Source organism: Aptenodytes forsteri, unplaced genomic scaffold (assembly GCF_000699145.1).
Source record: "Aptenodytes forsteri isolate BGI_AS27 unplaced genomic scaffold, ASM69914v1 Scaffold129, whole genome shotgun sequence".
NCBI lineage: Eukaryota > Metazoa > Chordata > Aves > Sphenisciformes > Spheniscidae > Aptenodytes > Aptenodytes forsteri.
The window spans coordinates 400,420-422,315 of record NW_008795033.1 but is presented as its reverse complement, the minus strand read 5'-3'; the positions used below and the strand labels follow the sequence as shown (position 1 = coordinate 422,315).

General features: G+C 44.9%; 1 protein-coding gene across 1 annotated transcript in view; it reads right to left on the bottom strand.

The window, feature by feature from the left end:
* Positions 1-1,464: 1,464 nt before the first annotated feature.
* MTMR3 (myotubularin related protein 3) overlaps positions 1,465-21,896 on the bottom strand; it is an 83,661-nt gene continuing 63,229 nt past the window's right edge. The window contains 9 exon segments of the mRNA XM_009276353.2: positions 1,465-4,020; positions 8,323-8,411; positions 8,963-9,073; positions 11,534-12,947; positions 13,685-13,854; positions 15,977-16,147; positions 17,563-17,748; positions 19,376-19,571; positions 20,719-20,830. Of these exon segments, the coding sequence (XP_009274628.1) occupies positions 3,849-4,020; positions 8,323-8,411; positions 8,963-9,073; positions 11,534-12,947; positions 13,685-13,854; positions 15,977-16,147; positions 17,563-17,748; positions 19,376-19,571; positions 20,719-20,830 (2,621 nt within the window). The 3' untranslated portion in view covers positions 1,465-3,848.

The window sequence follows — 21,896 nt, the reverse complement described above, 5'->3', positions numbered from 1 at the left end:
AGAGGCAAGGACGTTCGTTAGGAAGAATTGATCACCGGGAAATGAGCTTCTGCACGACGTCAGCTGCGTGCTCCTCTAGCAGAGCTGCCAGGCTGTTGCTACCCCTGACGTGAAGCCCTTCTGCACGATAACGGCTTCACGCTACGTGGAAGTTAAGAAGTTCTCCAACTCCCTCCGACAGCGGCAGAGGAGACCCGCGGGGTTTCGCGCAGCGTTTCCAAAGCAGAGAACATCCAAGCAGTGCGGTGTCCGGGGCTGGGAGTACCGGTGCGCACAGCCGCCGCGCTACAGCATAATGACTTACTGAAAAAGCACTTAGAAGTGACTCAAGTATGAAAGGAGCTACATAAAATCAAATTCTGGTGTGTAATCGAAGACCTGCTGTTCCTTTGCATGTTCTTAATAGTGCAAAACATTATATATGCTTTTCTTTTTTATTCTTGAAGCTGTAAGTACTACCACCAGCTGCGATCACGGCTCCGCCCAGAATCTGCAGTTTTATTTGATTAAATAAATACCATGAGATTAGAAAGCAATTGTGCACGTCTTGTGATTAGAACGGGCCTGTCCCAAAATAACTCACAGTTGCTCAAGGAGCTCTTCAGTCCCCCTGAGAATTCAGGGCAAATCCTCTCTCTCGACTTCAAATACGTAAGAAAAGAAATAACTGACGGAGTATGAGCTTATGTGACGGGAGTGCACGCAGCCAAGCGGCTGTAACGAGCAAGCAGTCCTAGGAAAATGAAAACAATCGGACTCTTGCGCAGGAGACTTTTGCAGGACAAACAGCAGTTGAGTTTTCCACCTTCTGGGAAAAGATTAAAAGATATTAAACCTGAGTGAGTTTGGTTTGTTCCCAAAGAGCCACGGCTCCACCATCCAGCATCGAGAATAAGGCAGAAAGTGTGCAAATGAGAACCGAGCTCTGATCTCCCCACCACGCTGCCGCTGCGGCGAGTGCCGGCGCTTGCTCGCTGCAGGGGAAGGGAGACGTCGAGCTTCCCTTTCCAAACGTCACTGAAAGCAGGGTGAATTCCCTGGCGGCCTGGGCTGCTCCTCCATTTGGGCTGACATCATCGGATCAACGCTTTGAAATACGATGGTCGGTTAAGGGGAAAAAGAAAAACGAGGTACCGAGGAAGACGAGACTCTTCCAGAGCTCTCCGGCCTCAGAAACCCGTGCCGGCGGTACTGACGGTACCCGGTGGTGCACGCGGTTTGCGTCTTTTCCCCCTCCCCGGGACTCTCTGCACCAGGAAAACCAAGCTTAATATTTTACTTCTAAGTTTAGGAGCAACAGTTTGTTGTTCCTTGCAAAGACACACAGTGGAAAAGAAAGCAAGAGGAGGCCTGCTGCAGCCTCCTTGTTCAAAGGCCTTGGTGTTTCTGCTGAACCTCAAATGTATCCCCTACGGAGGACAGGAAAGAAAAATAAAAAAATTAGAAAGTGTGTTAGCAAATGCTCCCATGCAAAAAGTCTAAACTTTATTCACTTTTATTTATATATTTAACAATTCTAAAGTATTTACTTCTCGCTTTGACAAAAATGAAAAATATAGGAGCACTTTACTCTCTTTAGGAGAGAAGGGTTATATATACAGCTATGGAGAGATACTGGTTCCTCCTTTACATACAAAGAAAAATAATATTAATAAAAAAAGTGCTTCGTCGATCAAAAAAAGACTAAGAGCTGCAAGCATTTATTCACACTGTACATCGCAGACCCCCAAAACCCGTATCATAACCTCTTGGCACCTGTCATTAGGAACTGCAGAATCTTAGGCTTATTTTTGACTGTCTCTTTGCACCACAAACCCACACAGTGTTAGTGTGCAGAACTACACCACGTCCCCTAGAGTCAACCCTCCGATCGCCCCCTCCGCGGAGGAGCCAGACGGGAGCCCCGTATCATCCTTTTCCTGCTCCAGCTGTCTCTGCTTCGCACGGAACAGCAACGCCTGCAGTTCTGTGCCAGACACTCGCGGCGCTGGTTTAGGAAGGAATACTCCTAGATGCAACTCGACCGGAGAACCCGTCTTTTTCTCTGCTCTTCCCTCCTGACGGTTTGAAGAACGTTTCAAAACCTGTACCAGGGCAGATCCCGAGACGCTTCGTTACCAGACCCCCTTCCTGTAAGGACACGGGCTGCTGTGCTAAACCGGCCTCCCGGACATTCACCTTTGTCTCGTGAACCTTCGGCTTACACCGCGGCAGCGTAATGGTCCTTGCAAAGGGCGTGGGGAGTCCAAAGTCAAAAATAAAATACCTTGACGTTTCTTTTCCCCATCAGACCTAACAAATATTCTGAGATGGTTTTCTCTGTGCGATACTCTCTTTGGATTACGCGATTCTGACGTTCCAGGGAAGGGAAGCACTCCTTTCCCAAGGTCTCTTCGATTTTGAGCTTTTTGTATCTAAAATACTCCAGCAGGATTTTTTGTTCTTGGGAATATCACGAGAGAAGTTGTAACTTCGTCTAGGCAACGCATTGTGAAGCAGGATCTACATTTCTTCCTTGCCAAATTGCACTAAGCAGGCTCTATGGAAAGGAAAAGGGGAGGAGTACCTAGCGCTCATTTAAAAACATATATTTGGGAGATTCACACTTTAATGAGGCGACTTTAAAAGCGACTCAGATCGGGACAGAAGGAAGAAGGGGAATCTATGATGTGTTTCAGGTGTTTATATAATCCTCAGGCAGGTTTTTCCTATCTGGAGTATACGGAATACAGACTGAGAAAGGAGGAGGCATCCCAGGAGTATTACAAGCACCAGCGCACTCCTCACGGACCGAGCCCAGCGAAAACACCAGCGTATCACAGTCGCTCTTTCGTTGGTTTGGACAGTCTCATTAAAGTGCGAGTATGAACAACAGCACGACGGCCTGTTTGTACGAACCATGACAAGTGCTCTGCTCCAAAAGTAGCTTCGCATCGAGTAAACCATCCTACAGATGGGGCAAGGACAGAAGTCGAAGGCCGCCTACTTTCCCACTCGGTTTTAAATAATGAATTGCATTTACAGAACTTCAGAGAGAGGCGCCAGTGTAAAACCCATCTCAGCTCGGCAGCCTGTTCAATCCCCTTCTCACCTCTCGCAAACAAGCACACGCTTTCCTTAGCCAGCGCCGTCCAGGTGTTTCCACCCCGAGCCACAGCGGCAGGGTGCCCCAGGGCCGACGGCAACAAAACACATCGATTGTGTGTGCAAGTAGAGAGCCGCTGAGTATGGAAATCCGTGATTGATTCCCCCTTCACGCAGCGAGGATAACTAAGCCCGCTCTAAGAACAGAGAGGGAGAGTGCTCTCTTGGGAAAGAGATTCCCATTTCTTCTAGCAGCAACAGGTTCCCAAACAGCAGTTTCTTGTTTGGAAGTAACAGGAGTGATTGAAAGCGCTAGCACTGACGCTACAGGTATTCACACTTTGCACACTGGCTGGACCGATTCCCCTCTTCTCCTTTCCTCCACAACATCCATCGTCTGTCTGCAACACAGCTCAGCAGCGGGGCAGTTAAATACAAAAGGGAAATCCGGCTCTGGCACCAGCTGCCTTCCCACTTCCACAATCTTCCAGCAAACAAACATATATATATTATTATATATACACGCACACGCGTAGACACATACACACAGATAGGACAGAAAGGAAAGGGGGAATAGCTGGAAAAGGAGAATCCCACAATCCAGCGGTACGTCCTCGAGGTCTGTCCCGCCGAGCAGTGTTCCACGCCCCAACCTCCAAAGTGCATGGCTCCCGCATCCTCCCAGCCTCAGCCCACCGAGAATCTGCGCGTCCGCTGGAGAAGAGTCGGCACGGCTGCTCCCCCGCAGCTTCGAGGCTGGGACTTTAATTTGACGTGGCAGCGATGGGTTTATCCAGTTCGAGATCGAGGCTGGAACTGCTGGGGTGCAAGCTGCTGTAGCATGATTTGCAGACTCTGCTGGGTTCAAAGAGCTGCTGACTGGGAACGGGCACCTTCTGGTTACAGCAACTGGAGCAGAACACATTTCCACAATTCCTTGCATCAGGAACAGAGGAGAAATGGAAAAGAAAAGATTAGAAGCAGTTTGACAAAGTTACCCGAGTTCTAAAATTATACTAGTCACAGTCTTGTGACGGGGTCAGCCCTGGAGCCTGCAGTTGCTCCTCCTGAAGCACCAGGATGCGTGCAAAGACAACCGTCCAACATCTGCACCCCGCGCTACTCGCTTCTACAGCGGAAGCAGCGCTGTAGGGAACGGACACCAGAAAGGAGCACAAAGCAAACTACAGTACAGAATTACAGCCCACTACGCGTCTCTACAGTGACGGCTCTTCTGCACAACACCGTCTCGTGACAAACCGCAGGGATCTTGCCCCTCCGTGAAAGAGGGGCAAGCTCTCTCCCACGTGCTGCAGAGGAGCTCGGGCACGGTGCTGCTCATCGCTGTCGCTGCTACCTTGGGGGCACACGGCTAAGAGAGGGGCTAAGGGAGAGCAAACAAGGGGCCTTCCTCCGTAAGGGTGTGGGGAACGTGGTGTCCTGGCCCCTGCTCACATCACTGATCCGGCCCGGTGTTAGAAGCAGATTGGACACTGCAGTCCTGGGAGGAGGTAAGAGTCTCTGCTCCTTTACTCTTCTAAAGAAAAGCCTGTGCTGGTAAGTACTAGCACAGAGGCATTTTCTTCTGTTCCTTTCAAGTGCACTACTGCAAAGTTTAAGCATGGGACAGATGAAAAAAAATTAAAACCAGTTTTGGTTGTTGCAATCCTCCCGTTGCCCCAACAGCGCGGTCCCTTTTGCGGCGTTCCCGGCAGTCCCACACTTCTGCGTAAAGTAAACTGAGTCAACAAGGATCATGCAAAGCCATGAGACGGGCAGCCAGGTATTTCATGCTCAGAAACGGCAGTAACGCTGCGGCAGGGTGAGCAGTCGCATACGCATTCTTGTCAGATGTCAGCTGGTGGAGGCACGCTGGCGCATGCACCTCACAGGAGGCAGGGATAAAATTTAAATCCTGAAAATAATTACCTTCTCTTCTCACAGCCCCCCTCAAAACCTGCTGCTGCTCAAGCTAGCCTGGTGTGCCCCGTCCTCCAAACCCATCAATTCTTATAAGGAGTTCAGAACAGCACTCCAGGGACCTGAATTTTGCAAGTTCACCTCCATGCCCGATGCCCTTTTCATTAACTCTTTGGCATCGGGATTTTGTGCCGTTATTGTTTTGCGCTAGAAAAGATTTGCTGCTGCCAAGAGACCGACAGAGAATTCTGCCTACACCCGGCAGCTTTCATTAATCCTTCCTTGCCAAGAGAGAAGATTTCCAGATGCTGGTCACTGATGGGGAAAGAGTCAGCAGAGAAATCCCATTTCTCACTCCAATGGGCTCATTTTCTCAGCTCCGCACAGCGGCTCCTGGTCTCAAAGCTGTAACCCTAGCGCTAGGAGGCTGACGACGGCTAGCCTTTCTGCAGTGGTTTTGAAGTCTTCTTAAGGACCCTGTTAGAAATTACTATCAGAAAAAGCAGCAGGAGTAAAAACAGTCCCGTCAGGTGTTATACAGAAACACCCTGCAGAAAAGCAGTTCCGACAACCCACATCTCTGCTGCTCAAAGACCGATTATCCAGCAGAAGCTCGCTGTTGATGGATGAGGTCAAAAAAGAACCAGAGGGGTTAAAACAAATATCTGTTTGTTGTAGCTCACCAGCTTCCTCGCATATGCTTGGGGGTTTTTTGTTCATTTATCCTTCTGTGATAGATAATAGTGTTCTGTAACTGTTCTCCCCCGAGCTTTGGAAAGCTCTGAACAACTCATTCTTTCTATCCTGGTGGTCCTCTGCTTCGCTTGAGAGATTAAAGAGAGGTTAAAAAACACGCTGGAAAAGCGATCTCGCTCCTCTGAGGAACGGGGACTTAAAATCATGCTACGGGCACCTCCTCTCCTTACTAAATCATGGATGTTTATCCATTTTGGGGGGATACTAACCCTCCACCAGCTTTGCATTACCTGTCACTGCCACAGTATTTTCACTCCTTCTAAAATAAGTGGCAGTTCTTTGTCAACACACTGCACAGCGATACTAAAATTGTCTGGTAACACGTGGACGTCTCCCAAAAATAAGGCAAAAGAGGAAAATAAAAAATAAACGCATACGGCTAATCTTGAAGGACAGTCTCTTCTCAGTTAGAAGTGAAGCATTCTCTGTTACTCAAACACACAATTTACTGATGGTGAGTGTTAGTGTGATCCACATCCCCGTTTAAGCTACCAAAAGCCAAGTCCTAAATGCCTTTCTGTGAAGAGAGAAGCCTGTTCGTACGGATCTAAACATCCAACAGATTGCGCTAGCCACCCGCAACTTATTTCTGGCGACTTCTAGGCAAGTGAAAAACAAAGAGGGGGACTAGACCGTGTTAGTTTGGAGAAGTTACCAAGAAAACGCAGACAGACAACAGACAGAGGCTGTTGTAAATGCTCACCAGATTTGACCAACACGTTCAATGTCCCTGCAAGGAGGGGAGAAAGAGCTCAGAGGGGAACGAGCAAAGGAAGCAAATAGCGGCAATGAAGGAAGCTGGGTATTTTTATCCCGCTCAAGGCCTTCCAGCGTACAGGTTCCAGCTCATTTTCACTCTCAGGTAAGATGCTGAGCAGGCTGCCACTGATCACTGGGTTTTTGAAAACGTGTACTATGGAAATGCTTGGTTTTCTCGCTGGTTGCCATTCCTTTTTGGTCTCTACCATAAACAGCCAGAGCTTACGTGGTCAGCCTGGTCCACCCAGGTTAGACATTTGAAAGCTGAAGAAAGAGAGACACTAAAGGGAAATTTGCAACCAAACTTGAAACCCCGAGTCAATTTTAACTCCTCGTGGTGTTGGGGTTGTCCAGTGCGTATGCACGCGCCAGGAGTTCTCCAGAGCCCAGGCCTAGGAAACTGAAATGTAGGTGCCAATGTCAGCCTAGGGAAGCAGGGAGGCAGGGTGGCAGTGCTGAATGGGTACACTCAACAACAGATACCGCTGGGAGGACAAAGGAGAACACCATTTTAACTCTTATAAAACCCTTCAGATGTGTACAACTGTATGCTTAGTAATTGTACTTTTCATCTGAAGCCTTAAGACATAAATTTGCACAAACACAGTGGACGTGAAAAAAAAGTCAAAGCTGTTCAACTTCTACTCATTCTTCCCTGGGTTTGTTTATGGTGATAAACAAAGCGATAGGACGAGAGGAAACGGCCTCAGGTTGCGCCAGGGGAGGTTTAGATTGGACGTGAGGAAACATGTCTTTACTGAAAGAGTGGTGAAACACTGGAACAGGCTGCCCAGGGAAGTGGTGGAGTCCCCATCCCTGGAGGTATTTAAAAGACGAGTAGATGAGGCGCTTAGGGACATGGTTTAGTGGGTGGTGGTGTTGGGTTGACGGTTGGACTCGATGATCTTAGAGGTCTTTTCCAACCTTAATGATTCTATGATCTTTACAAGAAGACTAAGTGGAGCAAAATACAAAACGGACACAAACCAAGAAAGATGTTTATAATTCTCTGCAACTTCAAAAAGCAGCAAAACATCAAAATGTGGTAACTGCCATTTGTTTAAATGACGGTTCTTGTAATCGTTTTCTCACGGCCAGAAGTCAGGAAAAGGGATTTATTTGAAACAGAACTTGGAAATCTGAGATTCTCTGTCTGTAACTGGAGCATGGTCTAACCAAAAGGCCTCTGCCACCTGCTCTCCATTAAGCCCCTGCTGCCTGCATTAGCTGTTGTAGCCTCTGCTGGCAGCATGTCTGGCAAAGAATAATCCAGAAAACTTATTTCACATAGGTGTCCTTTTCAGACTCTCTTACAAGAGCGATTTAATGAAAAGGGAAGAATGGTCAGAGAAGGAAAGGAGCAGGTTTACAACCAGTAATGGGAAGAAGATGGTATTCATATAGTTGCAGCACTGAATTACTGAATGCAAAGGCAACAAACCAGCATTTTTTATTATTTACACCCTCTTTAAAAGCTAAACAGCCAGCTGCCTCCAAATCCACTTTGAAGGAAAAAGGTGGGATCTGTTTAGGGTGGGGTGGAGCAGATACCAAATCTGGCTTTTTAAATATATACTCTGCATGAACTGGAACTGAACAGGAGAAACTGTTCCGTTCTTCCAAAGCTCTCTGTTCCTTCAGGAGCCTGCACAGTCCTACTCTAAAACACTTAGTCTGACATCCGTCCTCGAGAAAGGAACTACGTGTCAAAAGAAAACCCTTTCCCGGTTTAACAGGAGAGGGAACAATTCAAGCCGTGACCGTGCCTCCCCCCCTCCTATCCTCTGTCGAGGCACAGGTTACCTGCAGTGGTGCTTCCTACTGGCAAGCCAGAACGCACTGTCACAGCCGTAGCAGTGTGCAGCGAGGTGGTCTGGAAGCCATCGTGTCACCTGGGAGAAATAAAAGCCAAATTTGTCAAGGAGAGGGCAATTAATTAGAAACAAACCCATCTCGTTTGCACTCACAATTTCAAAGCAAAGCACCACGAGGGAAGCGGTTGTTCTATTTTAAGAGCACAAAGTCGGTGTTTGCAACAACTGAAGACAGACGACAGAAACCTTCCCTTTGAGAACAGATACACGAAGTTCCCCTCAGACGAACAGAAATTAAGTTATAAAGTCCAGTTCCCTGGTTTTTTTTCCTCTGCTTTAAAAGTATCCAGGCCAAGAATATTCACCAAGCATGTGTCCACCTAAGTCTCCTTTAGCTAACCATCCCTTCCACAGCTTCTCAAAGAGTTCATACACAGACAGCAAGCAGAGGGCTCATAGGCACAGGTACTGATATTTAAAGTATGAGAGACAAGTGAAACGCAAGGAAGGTAGTTCACAAGAAGCGGCACACGACCAAAGGCTGTAGGATAATTTGAATTATGAATATCCCATCCTACCGGAAGAATGAGTGATTTACACAGGGATTTTTACAGGGATTTAGTCTGTACCTCTGTGTCCTGTTTATCCACCTGTTCCCAGCTGGCTTCAGAGAAAATCTCTGTGCTGCAGCGAGACAAGCAGTTCTGATCCAGATTGCTTTCCGAGTCGGGTATAGAAGTCTGTTGGCAAACAAACACAGCTGAACAGAACCTTCCCATATTCCTACTTCCATACAAATAAAAACCGGGCAGTCGTGGGGAGGAGCGAAAAGGCCACCTCCTGCTAAGAAAGAGCAGGCTATGTCTGCACTGGAAGGGCGAATGTCCTAACCTGTCACCTACCTACAGTGCACACGTGGCAGCAAAGGCAAGAGTATCTTTTCGGATGGGACTATAAATGCCACACGTTGAAGCAGTTTGTGCAGTGGTGAATGGCAAAAAACCAAAAAACCATGCAAAAAAAACCCCAACAGGTCAGGTTTTGACCCTCTGATGACAGGATGGTGTGAGGTAGAATGGATTTAAAATCTGTTTTCTGCTGTGTTAGCACAAAGTTCTGGCAACGCTTTGGGTGATTAACCAAAAAAGTTGCTATCTGTGGCTCCAATTTCACGGTCGCATTTCCTTTCCAAGGCTGTTTCACTTTCAAAACTAATCCTATTAATACATATATCCTTTTGTCGGCAAAAATTCTGGGAAATACAAGCCAAATCACACATGGGAAACTCAGAATTTGAGCCATATATATTCCATATATAGGGGTTTGGGGAATAATGCTTCCTTAATATAGTCTAGCCAGGCAGAGTTGTATTTTAACTGACTTAAAACTCAGCCAGCCCTTAAAATACATCAAAATTAGCAAGAAATCTTGACTTAACGTCTTTGCCTCTGGAGCTCCAGAAGAAAACCTGTTACTCCCAAGCTGAGGCCACAAATAGAAGGTAGAGATCAGATTCTGAAAAATGGCGAATTTTCTAGAGGACGGCGCGCTCTCACATCCAGCCCTACACTGCAGTTTGTGAAGGCCCTTAAAAAATGGGAGTATAATAAATTAAGCCAAAGCACCAACTTTCTCCAAGGAATCCAAGCTTTTGCCAGTGACAGAAGCCACACCCAACTGAAATGACACCGAGCTGAAATGGGTGCCCAAAAGGAGCACTCTCTGCTCTCACCTCCGATGCGAATAGCCAAGAAGGCTCCGAGTATTTTTCGCAACAAATGTACCTGGGACTATCCAGCACCTCTGCCACTTCTAAACAGTATTAAATTAAACAAACAAAAGTTGGAAACCTCTTGTAAATGGGTTTTTTTCCCCCCAGTTTCACAGGCATATGAAACACATTACAACGTGCACGTAGGAAAAGGACATTTTTCGATGGGTGCTATGTCAACCTCAGGAACTGGAGGCCAACGCCCTGCCCGGTGTTCAAACCCACAGGAAGATACAAACTCTGTTTCAGGGATTCTGCATCTCCTCACCCTCCCCTTCGTGCCCCTTTCCTCCTCCCGTGCCTACCGGCTTCCGCCAGTAGCTCTCCCCTCTTCGTTTCTTTTATCGAACTAATAATACTGGGCCTTTGAAAAACCAAGTTTTGCAGCAATCCGCAGAACTGCTCTGTGCTCGAAGGCCTCTACAGAACAGGACTCCTGCTCGTTCTCTGAATCAGTGCTACAACAGTATAAGGCCAGTGACTGTATTTCTTTCGACTTTTTATTATTATTTATTAGTCAAAAGAGGAGGAGAAATTAGGTAAAAAACAGGTAGGGGAGAAGCAACTTAAAAATCCACCCAAGGCATACAAAGACATATAGAAAATTTGCTGGCTACTGAAATCTTGAACTTGGAGTTACACCTATTTCATTTCTGACTTTAAAATTTCTTTTGCAACCACAGCTACATAGATCATTTAATCACTACAGAAATTAGCATACTGTATTTGAATCACACCTCAAACTTAAGTCTCTACTTTTACGACTTTAAACACTTCCAAGTAAAAGCACAAACAGTTTAAAAGCTCCCTTAAAATTCTTAATTTGTTGAGAAAAAACCCTCATTGACCTAAGGCTATCACAAAAGCTCTTAATTTGTTCCAGTTATTAAGCCTTGAGCAGGCCAGCCATCTGGAAAGGGGATGGCTTGAAGTTTGTGGTTTTGAGCTGACAGAGCAGGCACTGCTGCATCTTTCTTACCCTAAGCATGCAAAGCACCAAGAGATCAGTCCTACGCTCCTGTCCCAATAAATGACACATTCACATCCTTAGAAAAATATCTTTGCCCATATATGAAAACAACAGTAAAACAAATGGTTTTTCCTTTTTAAATAAGGCCAATGAAGGCATTTAAGTACGTCCAGGTATGTGCGGGTACGCTGTGAAACACCCATCTTGAAATAGACCTTTGCCGCATTTATGGTCAAACTGAAATACAGTGAAAATATTAGTCATCATTAATTGCCATTTGCCGTGTACTCAGTCAGTCGTTTGCCCTCTTCAGAATGACCTTGACAGTTTTACAAAAGCCTTATGGCCAAAAAAATCACTACCTGACCAATGAACTAAGAGCTGACAGTATGGTGAGATCCAGAACGTGACTGACTAGCCCGCTGTTTCCAGCAGTGGCCCAATTACCATTTCACTTACCACTTCGTCTCCATAATCACCATTGAGACGTAAGGAGCTATTCAGGAACTGGCTCTCCAACCGGCTCTTCAACTCTTGCACTTGCTTCTTCAAGGTCTCCACTTCTTGCTGATGGCCAGTTTCTATCTGGCGCAGGCGCTGCTGGATAACATCAGTGTAGACAGGCATCCCATCGTCGTCCAGGTGACTTCTGGCAGGTTGGTCTGGGCTGCTGGCTGCCTGCTGCTTACCGAGATGACTAAACATCCATTTTTGGTGCAAGTTCCTCAAGTGAAACTGTGCGGAACTACAGCTAGCTGTGGAGACCTGCCGACTCAGAGAGGCTTTGATCCGACCGTCCTCTCCATTCACACAGTGTCCGTTTGTCGCGTGGTATTTCTGGGCGATACTAAACCCCGCAGGCTTCTCTGTCATCTTGTTCTCAGGCTCCAGCTCTCCGTTACACACAATCTCATCTTTACATTCAGCTAAAGGCAAGGCACAAGGGGAAGGCATCGGGATGTGTGTGCTGCTGCTACCAGAAGTCCTATGTACTTTTGTTCCCAGTTTTTGAAGTTCTAGCATGCTCTCCCCCTCTGGCCTATTTTCAATAGTTCGAGAAAGTTCGTCAGCACTGTTGTCGATCAGGTGCGGTCTATGGCAAGGACCCTTAGGAACGAGCTCTTGCTTTGCTTCGTTCTCTGTTAAGGTTTCCGTAGAACTTTCAATGTTGGATGTTCTTGCCTCGTGCGGGATTGTAAGAGGTAACGGAAGGCTGGCCTGCGCTGTACTGTACAGGCTCTCTGCTTCTCCCTCAAGTTTGCTAACACCTTCCTCCTCCATATTCTTTTGAGTGTCTCTATTTACAAAGCCTTCCAAAGGAACAGTCTGTAGTCCTTTCACCTGAGGTAACTTCTGGATAGCATTACTGAGATCAGCATGCTCATCCTGTTGTCCTTTAAACTCAGAAGCACCTTGTGAAACTGGATGTGCACTGGATGCTGGATTGTTCATTACAATACCTTTATCCGCCTCAGCCTTTTCAAAGAGGTCACCGACATACCCATGTGGATTTTCCGTTCTCTTCTCCTTGTCCAGGGCAATCTCATCCCCTTTACCTACTGTCTCTAGGCTACCCCTTAAGTGCTCCTCCAGACCAACATCATCTTTAGTGGCCTCTTGCAAAATGTTCTCCATCTGTCCCTCTGCCACACCAGCTGCAACAGAGAGTTCTGCTCCAGCTGGAGCCCTGCCTTGTTTACTCAGGCTATCTCCATCAAACGGATCATCCCCAGGGTTGCCGAGGCTGCTCAGCTCCAGAGACCGACGGTGCTCTTGCCACTTTTCATTGAGGCTGGGATCGCTACTACGTCGATTGGTTGTAGGCACGCTGCTATCACAGGCTGTTGTCAGATTGTCAAATGATCTTGTCTTTGTAAAGGTATAAAGGTACAAATAATCATAATCCAAAAGTCAGGGGATTTTTAAAATGCTTAGCTGCTATGGGTTAAAAACTCCCCCCACAATTAGGACAGTAACAATCTGCTATAATGGACTTTCAGGGGTTTTTTTTTTTTTAAAATGCTTAGCTGCTATGGGTTAAAAACTCCCCCCACAATTAGGACAGTAACAATCTGCTAACTAATGGACTTCTGTGAAGTATTATCTAGGAGCACATTTTGACCATCTGTAGTGCAGAGCTGCTTCAGTACTTTCTTTGTTTGCCATCAGGAAAATATGTTCAATCGGACTTCAAACATTCCCAGAATAATCCCTTTACCACAAAGCACAAATGCTTACAGTCTGGTCACACCTCCTAATTAACATGTGCTCAGAATGGTTGTACAAAAAAAGCAAAGAAATAGTTATGCAACACAGAAAAAGAACTCAAATTCAAGATAACCAAATGAAAGCTTATATCCCACAAGGATATACGGAATCCTACAAGGCAATGCAATACCCAGAGCTTAATTCTATTTGCTAATCTTCTCTCTGCTATGCTATCACCTCTGAAACTTAACAGCTTTCAGAACTGAAACACTGACAGACTGCTTTTGGGTAGGTCAGTCAAACAGTCCCACAAATAAGCCTGGGAAAAATACTTCCCTCCCACCACAAGTATTCTCCTCTTTATATCCCACAATATTCTCTGTTGATCTTACTTTACAGGATGGGATTTCTGGGCTCTAGGCTCACCTGCCCAGAGGCTGATCTTCAGGGCTAGAGCCTGGAACAGGGTATGGGGCACAGGAGTCATCAGCGGGTGTAGAGGGGGAAGAGCATGGCAGGTAAACGGCACTCCAGAGCATTAAGTTACGCACATGGCACACTGGATACAGCACCTGAGAGGGGAGAACACACAGCGTTCAGAAAAGGTAAACCGCTCACTCCCGGAACGCAGAGAAGTGTTCAGATCCGATTGTGGTAGTTTACTATTCAGGTTTGCAGCTGGGAGCCTTTGCTAGATCTCTACCTAACTCTGAAGGCCAGTGAGCAGCTATGGCATTTTTAATCAGCTACGCTCAGATATATAATTATCTTTTCTTTCAGAGACAGAGGCTGAGGCATAACAATGCCGGCTTTCAGCTTCCCACGAATGAATTACTGCAATGTGCTCTGTGTTAATCTACACCTTAATAAAGCTTCCGAGCAATTTAAACTGCTGAAGAATTCAGTGGCCCATTGTTAGTGCAGAGATGTCCTTCTATTTTGTATTATACCATGCCATATGAAAGCTGAACTAATAACCTCCTTCTGTAGGCTCCAATTCATCAAAGCTAACCCTGTCTTTAATGGAAGCACTCATATGTTAAAAATTTAGTACATGCAGGAATTCTTTGCTGAAGAGGCAGCTTGCTCTTAAAAGGGATTCCTTGACTGTGGAATATGCTTTCTGTTTCAGTTTAAAAACACCTTGGGTCACGCTATCAATTCCACTCTTTTCCCAGGCAACTTCCTTGTGGAAAAGCAGGCAATGGCAGAGAAAGAGGCAGGTTTCACTGCCACTGAGCAAGGGAGGGCTGTGGGGTGGCTTGGTTTGGTGGATGCTGCTCGTAAACAACTACGGTTTTATAACAGATGTGGCTACATCAGAGAGGCACCTTTTAAAGACTGAAGTAAAACCACGAAAAGATGAATACAAGACAGGAAATTACCAATACTCCCACATACAGAGAAATTATCCTAATTAGCTTCGTACAGTACAGCGTAGTACTTACTGGGCCCAGAGGCCAAGTCACTGAGACTGCAGCTATACTGCAGGATATAGCATGTAAGGGCAGCCCAAGGACAGAACGGCTACCTGTCCGCACGGCCCGCTTTAGGAGCGCTCTCTAAGCTCCTCCTGGGCAAACCTGCTGGTATTTTCAGGGAAAACTACTCAGATGCATCCACAGCTTTAAAAGTCCTCACAAGCCGTATTTGTCTGCAATGTCTCATGCTTTCAGCTATCACATCCACTCTTATGATGACAATGTCAGGTTGAAAAGTCTTGAAGGGCTCTCTCTGACGTTGCCTGTCGCAATGACAAATGGGATCTGCACCCAGTCTGAGCGCAGGCTGCACGTCCGGTGTCCAGGGGAGACAGACCGCCATAGAGGGCTGACGTGAATACAAAATTAATCTTTTTATAACAGATGTAGGCATAAACTCTTTCCTACTAAGCCAGGTTTTAATTTTACTCTAAGGAACAATTAAAAGCCACATCTATCATATGCAAAAACATTGCACAGTCCTTACAGTTAGGTTTATGATATCTGATACTTTTATAAACAAAAAGGGTTTAAATATTTATAAAAGCCTCTGCTGTCCTCATCATGATATTTGATGACTGACTGTTTGTTCACATGCCCACCACACCGCATCCCTCAATGCCTTACGTGACCTTTTATCAAATACACAAAAAGGTAAGCGTGCGCCCCTTCCCAGAAGCTTCAGTGAGCTCTTACTATGGAAAAGCCAAACTGAAAACATGAAAGTATTACTAGAAACAAAGATATACTACATAATCTGAGTTACTTTTTCTGTTTGGATTTAAGATGAATATAGACACAGTCTCTAGGTTTGTATGCAATTTTATGACACTCCTCTGACATAGCTTAGTTCTCTAGCAAGGTCTATTTGTCAAACACTGAAAGCAAAATATTTAGTTACAGAAAACGCATTTCCAGCTTAGAGCAATTTCTGAGTTTGCGTTTGACATTCCTCAAGTATCAGCAAACTTAATGCAAGACTTGAAACGTCAGACTGAACAGCCTGTTCAAAGGTAAACGTCGACGAGGAGAGCCGAGTACACTTTTCTGGAAATGCCTCTCTCTACGCTGTATTCATGATGACAGTTAAGCCATTACGATGTCCCACTGCTACAAGCTTGGATATTTTCTTAGGTACGCACTTTTGAGAACATTGTACCTGGGAGCCCCTAAAGGGACTCTCCCCGCGTGGTGGGGAACGAAGGATACATACAGATTCTGATTGGGAGGAGTAGAGCAGGTTTCTGAAGGCTTTGTTTGCTGCCCGCAGCAAAGACCAGACAGAACAGGTCCGTTCCTGAGTGTGTTTTTCTCCTCTCTCTTTCGCATTGTTGCACAGGAATGTACCAAAGAGGCAAGAGTAGGTGTGCTGCACCAATTTGACCTGCACAGACCAATACAAATATTGTCATATGGCAGAAGATGTCAGCTTAACGTGAGAATCAACATTCAGGCTCAAGAAGCAACAAATCTTTCCTTCACAGGGCAATACACCCCCTTCCTAAAGACTGATACACAAATACACCTAGCATTTTTTGCATACCTCCTCATAAACTAATGGCAAAAGAACTCAAGCATAGTGGAATCTTTTAAAATTGTAACTAAAAAAAAATCAGAAAAAAATATAAAGACAAAATATTTGTTCATAATCAAGTATAAAAGTCTTGCTGATTCAAACTCATAGCCCTGTAGGATAGGCAAAGAAGAGAATCACGATACCTGTTACAAAACATTAATGCAGCGCAGAAAGGCAAAGAATGGTGGGGAAAAGTGTTAATTTCTGTACATTGGTATAAATACACACAGCACACACATCCTGATCATTATTCACTCCATGCTGTGGTCCTAGTCTGACAAAATAGCTTAATATGAACTTAACTTTAAGCATATAAATTCCTCCCTGGGATTATTCAGATGTTTAAATGAAGACAAGTGTTTTAATACTCTAATAAATTAAGGGGTTTACTCTAAAAAGGCCAGAATACTAAGGCTGTGTTCACACACAGCTCCTGTAGATTAGCAGTGTGCTGTGAAGCCAGTTATAACCTTACGTAGCTCATTTCACAACTGAGCTAAGCTAGGACTGTACAGATGCTCGGTTACACGGCTGAGCTGGCAAGTGGTAATTCAAGTCAACCACAATCACAGGAATGTGCTTTAAATCTCTTAGTGGATCAGACACTTCATAAAAACTTTTATTCTTCAGATTACTAGCCCTGCAGTCAGTGACTGCCACTTTCCCAGAGCCCTGCTTTCCGGCCTTGAGAACTGATTTTGACCATCCTAGGCAAATTTCTAATAGGAGAGCTGTCCACTTCAAAAGAAAATAAACCCCAGCTCATATATCCTACACATTTTCAGCGGAAAAACTGAATGGAAAGGTAAGGGGGAGGTTGTTTTTAGAGGAGCAGCCTTCAACTCAAAACAAGATCAAAGTAGGGGGAAGTTTTATTGCCAGTAACTATGACTTTTTTCATGCTGTTTGGATGTATTACACCGGAGTTATTTCAGCACCTCTTAGGTGAGACTATTAAATTCGTATCAGTTATTTCTTTCTTTAAAGTTTAAAAGACGTTCTCAAGGGTCCTGCTTCGGTTTTAAGAGTGAACAGACCTCACGTCCCATGAAGTGTACAAGTACTTTTGTCTACTGTATCTGGGCAGTTTTCCCGTTTCCTTTATCAGGCTGCAGTGTATCACAGATAGATGGGAAAATCAGAAACCCCTCGGGGCTCTATAGTATGTTAGTACCGGTTTAGAAGCAGTCTATAAAACAGCAATCTCTCAAGCCACAACTCACAAGGAATGCTTCGTTAAACTCGAAAGAGCAAGGGAACTGCCTCTGGAGCTGATGGACGCAGTCCAGCCACTGTAAAAACACTGGGCAGCGCTCATTTAGGTCATCCGAATTCTCACCATGGCCACAGCGATCTGCAAACTTGTGGCCAAAATCCAGCCACTCCATCTCCACTAGCACCTGGAAACCCTGCAGAAATGAAAGTACAGATGAAAAGTTCCTGTTTTTCCTTGGTTCAATTTCCTAAGACAGTCTGAGACTCATGGGAATCACCTTATTACTGTGTCCTCACTGACTCCCATCTCCCTTCAGCATTGGCCTCATTACTTATCTTTACTGCTTTACCTAATGCCTGTGTGTTCTGAAATGCCGCACGATGAAATTAGGACAGATGTGAATTCCCAAGCCTACGTGAACAGGAGAGGGAATGAGGCAGGTTAAGTCCTCAGTGACCGGCACGGAAGATCCTGATATGAGACCTATCTTGGCCAGGCCGGGGTGAGTAGGGAATTCACCTTGATCAAAACCCTCTGGATCACAGTAACCGACATTTGGACAGGAGAGTAAATTTTAAAGCTCTCCCTTGAAAACGATGGGCAGATCTGTCTGTTGTAAAAGAAAACAATTCATCCACGAAAGGACACCCGTGCTCAGAGAGAGTGCCTGCCGGTGTGTATACCAAATGTAGCACAGTCACAAGGTTGATTAAAGGTCGAGTTGCGTGATTTCTTATGCAAATGAAAAGGGCAAAGAACATTTCAAAACAGTGCCTAGCTGAGCACCTGAATGCGACACCTCATCTCACGGGACCTAAAACCCATCACAGGTTAGGAAGGTTTTGATTCTTAACGGAAAGAAAAATTGTAGAGCATGCTTATGAAGTCAATGGCTGGAATTAGAGCAAAAATAATAGCCGATAGCTGAAAAGCTTGAAATGTGACAATGCTGAAGACTCATTTTCCTAAACATTTCTGATCCTTGTATAGACAGCTACAGTTTACAGTTTCCTCTGATGCGGTGGTGACAAGAAGGAAGGCAAAGGGTGTGTACAGAAGAACTCTGCACTTTGAACAGGCATGACAGCACTCTTAGGAGGGACCAGGAGATGGTTCTGTGCCAAGGACAGAGCAGCATGTTTTGATCTGATGGATGCCGACTTCTAGACCCCATGTGATCTGAGAAGTTTGCACAATTTCATCCAAAAGGCATTGCTACAGTTTAAACTTCTGGTCCTCATGCGTCCGAGGCTTTAAGCAGCAGTTCATAGCACAGTGTTCAGACATATGCTTCTGTTCTAGACAGCAAAGGCATCTTGCACGTGGGCTGGGAGATGGAATCCAGCCATCACATATCACATAATGCTGAAAAGTGATGGGGAAAAAGAAATTCAGGCTGAAAACCCAAGAGAAATATAACTGAGTGACAGAGGACAACGAAAATGTGAAACTGGAAAAACAGGCAGTTTGGAAATCTAGAAAAGAGAAAGGCTTTGTATCAATAGTTGGCTGAGAAACGGCAATGGTGTAATGGAAACTGCAATACGTAGCACTTGGTACTACATATTCCTAAGCTAAATATGGGGAAGCATAGACCATGACTGTGCAGTTACAGCAAAGGGGGAAAATAGAATCTGCTCTTGAATTCAGACTATATTTACACCTATATGTAACTGTATCTGCAGACTACTGTCAGCAAACTCCTGCTAGCTTTAGTGCCTTTTCTAGTGGAAAAAACTGAAATCATTTATAGACAGACTTACTCAGAAAAGGACCCAAACTCGGTAACTACCTCATGCACTAACAGACGGTTTACAAACCTCTGTGGTCCTGTAATACGGATCTAGCAGCAGTTTGGCCAGCGCCACTATCTGGGGGGTTCGGTCCCAGCCGTCTGAGCAGTGCACCAAGACTGGTCGCTGGTCTCGGTCCACGGCATGAACTACGAGTAGCGCAGATTTCAGAAGCACAGATAAGTGCTGCAGCCATTTGGTACTTTCCAGAGCTGATAGCCAACTAGAGGAAAACAAGGGAAGACAGTTTTTGCTCTTTTAAAATGCTTTCAGGTTTGGATCTTTGAATTTATCAAGTCAAAGCTCCTATTTTAATAAGCTGTGAATGTCATTCTTGAATATTTTTCGTTTACATCTCATTAACACTTTCCCAGATTTGTAAGAAACAAAGCCATGCAGTCCACGTGAGGAACAGCCAGTCTCTGGCATGTGCTTTGCTGCTTAAGACTTGCAAGAAGCTTAAACAACATTTTCCCAGACAAGAGCATAACACGCCACCAGCAACGGACAACGTAAGCGCTACTGGGTAATCGTTACTTTCAGCAGCCTCTGCTGTCACCCTTCCTCCGAGCTGAGGATTCAGATTACCCAGCAGTCCCAGTACCACTGGCATATCCTGGGACTCTGCCATATGCCCCTGACAACTCTGTGCTTCCATGAAAGCGTGGAACCTGAGGTGCCTTTGAAATCTCCCGTATTGCAACTGTTCCCAGGCTTTACAAGGTGTGCTGTAGGTATCTTAAGAATCTCTACCCTACGAAGATCTACATACCCAGTTTAGTAAGGGTGGCCATTCTGGATCTACTTTGAAACCATGAGAGACTCTTAGCAGCAAATTCAAAACAGGGAAGTGGTAGGGGAAACAGGACTGCTGCAGCTACAGTCTCCTAGTGAAGACCCAACCTCAGAAGCTCCTGAGATGATGGGCCATTAGAGGCTGGTTATCCCACAGCATTGGAGGGCTATGAAATATGTCTCCTGAAATGACACTATAAATGCGTGAAGTACATGGAACAGCACTAGAATTTTCTGAAGGAGAGCCAAGCTGTGAAGACTGAAGAACCAGCAATAGCAGGTAAGCTTAAGTGCTAGCACTTAGAAGCCCGCCTGAAAATAATAACATTCTAGTATCAATACTCAAGGCTACATTATAATCCCAGATCTCATTTTCTAGGTTCACTTCAATGATAATAAACCAATGACTTCCTTTAGCTCCAATTCTGTGGAAATGAAAAAATATAGCTTAGCATTGTTGCACAGGAAAGTCATCAAGGGAAAAAACACTGAATTTCAGTTTACTCATCAGCAGCAAAAGAATGCAGTTGCAGAAACATGTAAACAAAGGCAAAAAACACCAAACATCCACTTACTTTCCTGGATCTGGCATTTGTGTGCAGAGCAAACGCAGCGACTGAAAGCTCTTCCGGATAGAATGAATGTTTGCCATCCCCATGAACACTACTTCACAGTTTGGATAATATTCTGTAGGGAAATACCAAGAAAGAGGGAAGAAACTAAAAACTACACTAAGTTTAATTTCTAAAAGAAGCTTTTTCATAAAAAGAAACCACTGTTGCTGTGGGCAGATGAAATAATCTGTTTACGAACATTCTGTAAGGAGAAACTAGTACTTGAAGTTCGGTAGGTATTCCAGACATTGCAACACAGCACAGCAAAACAGGAAAGAGTTAGCAAAGGGTTTGCGTATTTATTTTCAATGTTTCACTTCACATTGCAAAGAGCAGAGCACAAACCTACGGGAATAGCGATATTGCTGTGCTCAAGGTTACAGGATGTTTTTAAAAAGACTGAGAAACATCCTAAGATACTGCAAAGCATAAACAATATTTAACTGATAAGTTAGGGATGTTCTTAAATTTGGTAAACTGATGTGTATTTTTATACAAGTTATAGATTCCTTTTCCTAACCACTCAAAAAGGCTGGAAGGTTACTTCATTTACTGCTTTATTCTGAGTTCTTCTATTATGAGGAACAAGCATCACACACGTGAGAAATACTCAAAGCTCAGGAAAACAGAAGATCGATGGAATTACTGAGCCTGCCTTCCGATGCTGCTATGGGATGTGCTCATGCAACTCTGCTCTGCCAGGGAGGCAGTATCTGTACAGACAGGGTCCACTAGTCAGAGGGAGCACCTAAAAAGATGCAGAAAAATACTAATTTGATAGTCTTTCCTGGATTTAGCTTTCCTCTGTCCTGATGCTTCTACCCGCACAAAAATGATGACGTGATAGCTAAAATGACCTTTTCTACAACAGAAAAAAAATAATCAGGATTCAGAATATGGGATATGGAGTGCTCGCGCAGGAAAATGCAGCAGTCTCTTAAAAGAGCATCTTTTATATCATTTGATTTCTTAACTGTTAACAGCCCAACAAATTCTGACCCAAACCAGAACATCCTGTTAGTGACAGACTATGTAACTCCAGCCAGAAGCGACTGACAGTATCAGACAGTTTAAGCTTTTTTTTTTTTTTTGTCTTTTTACTGAATTATGTTATAAATAAAGCATAACATAATGGAAAT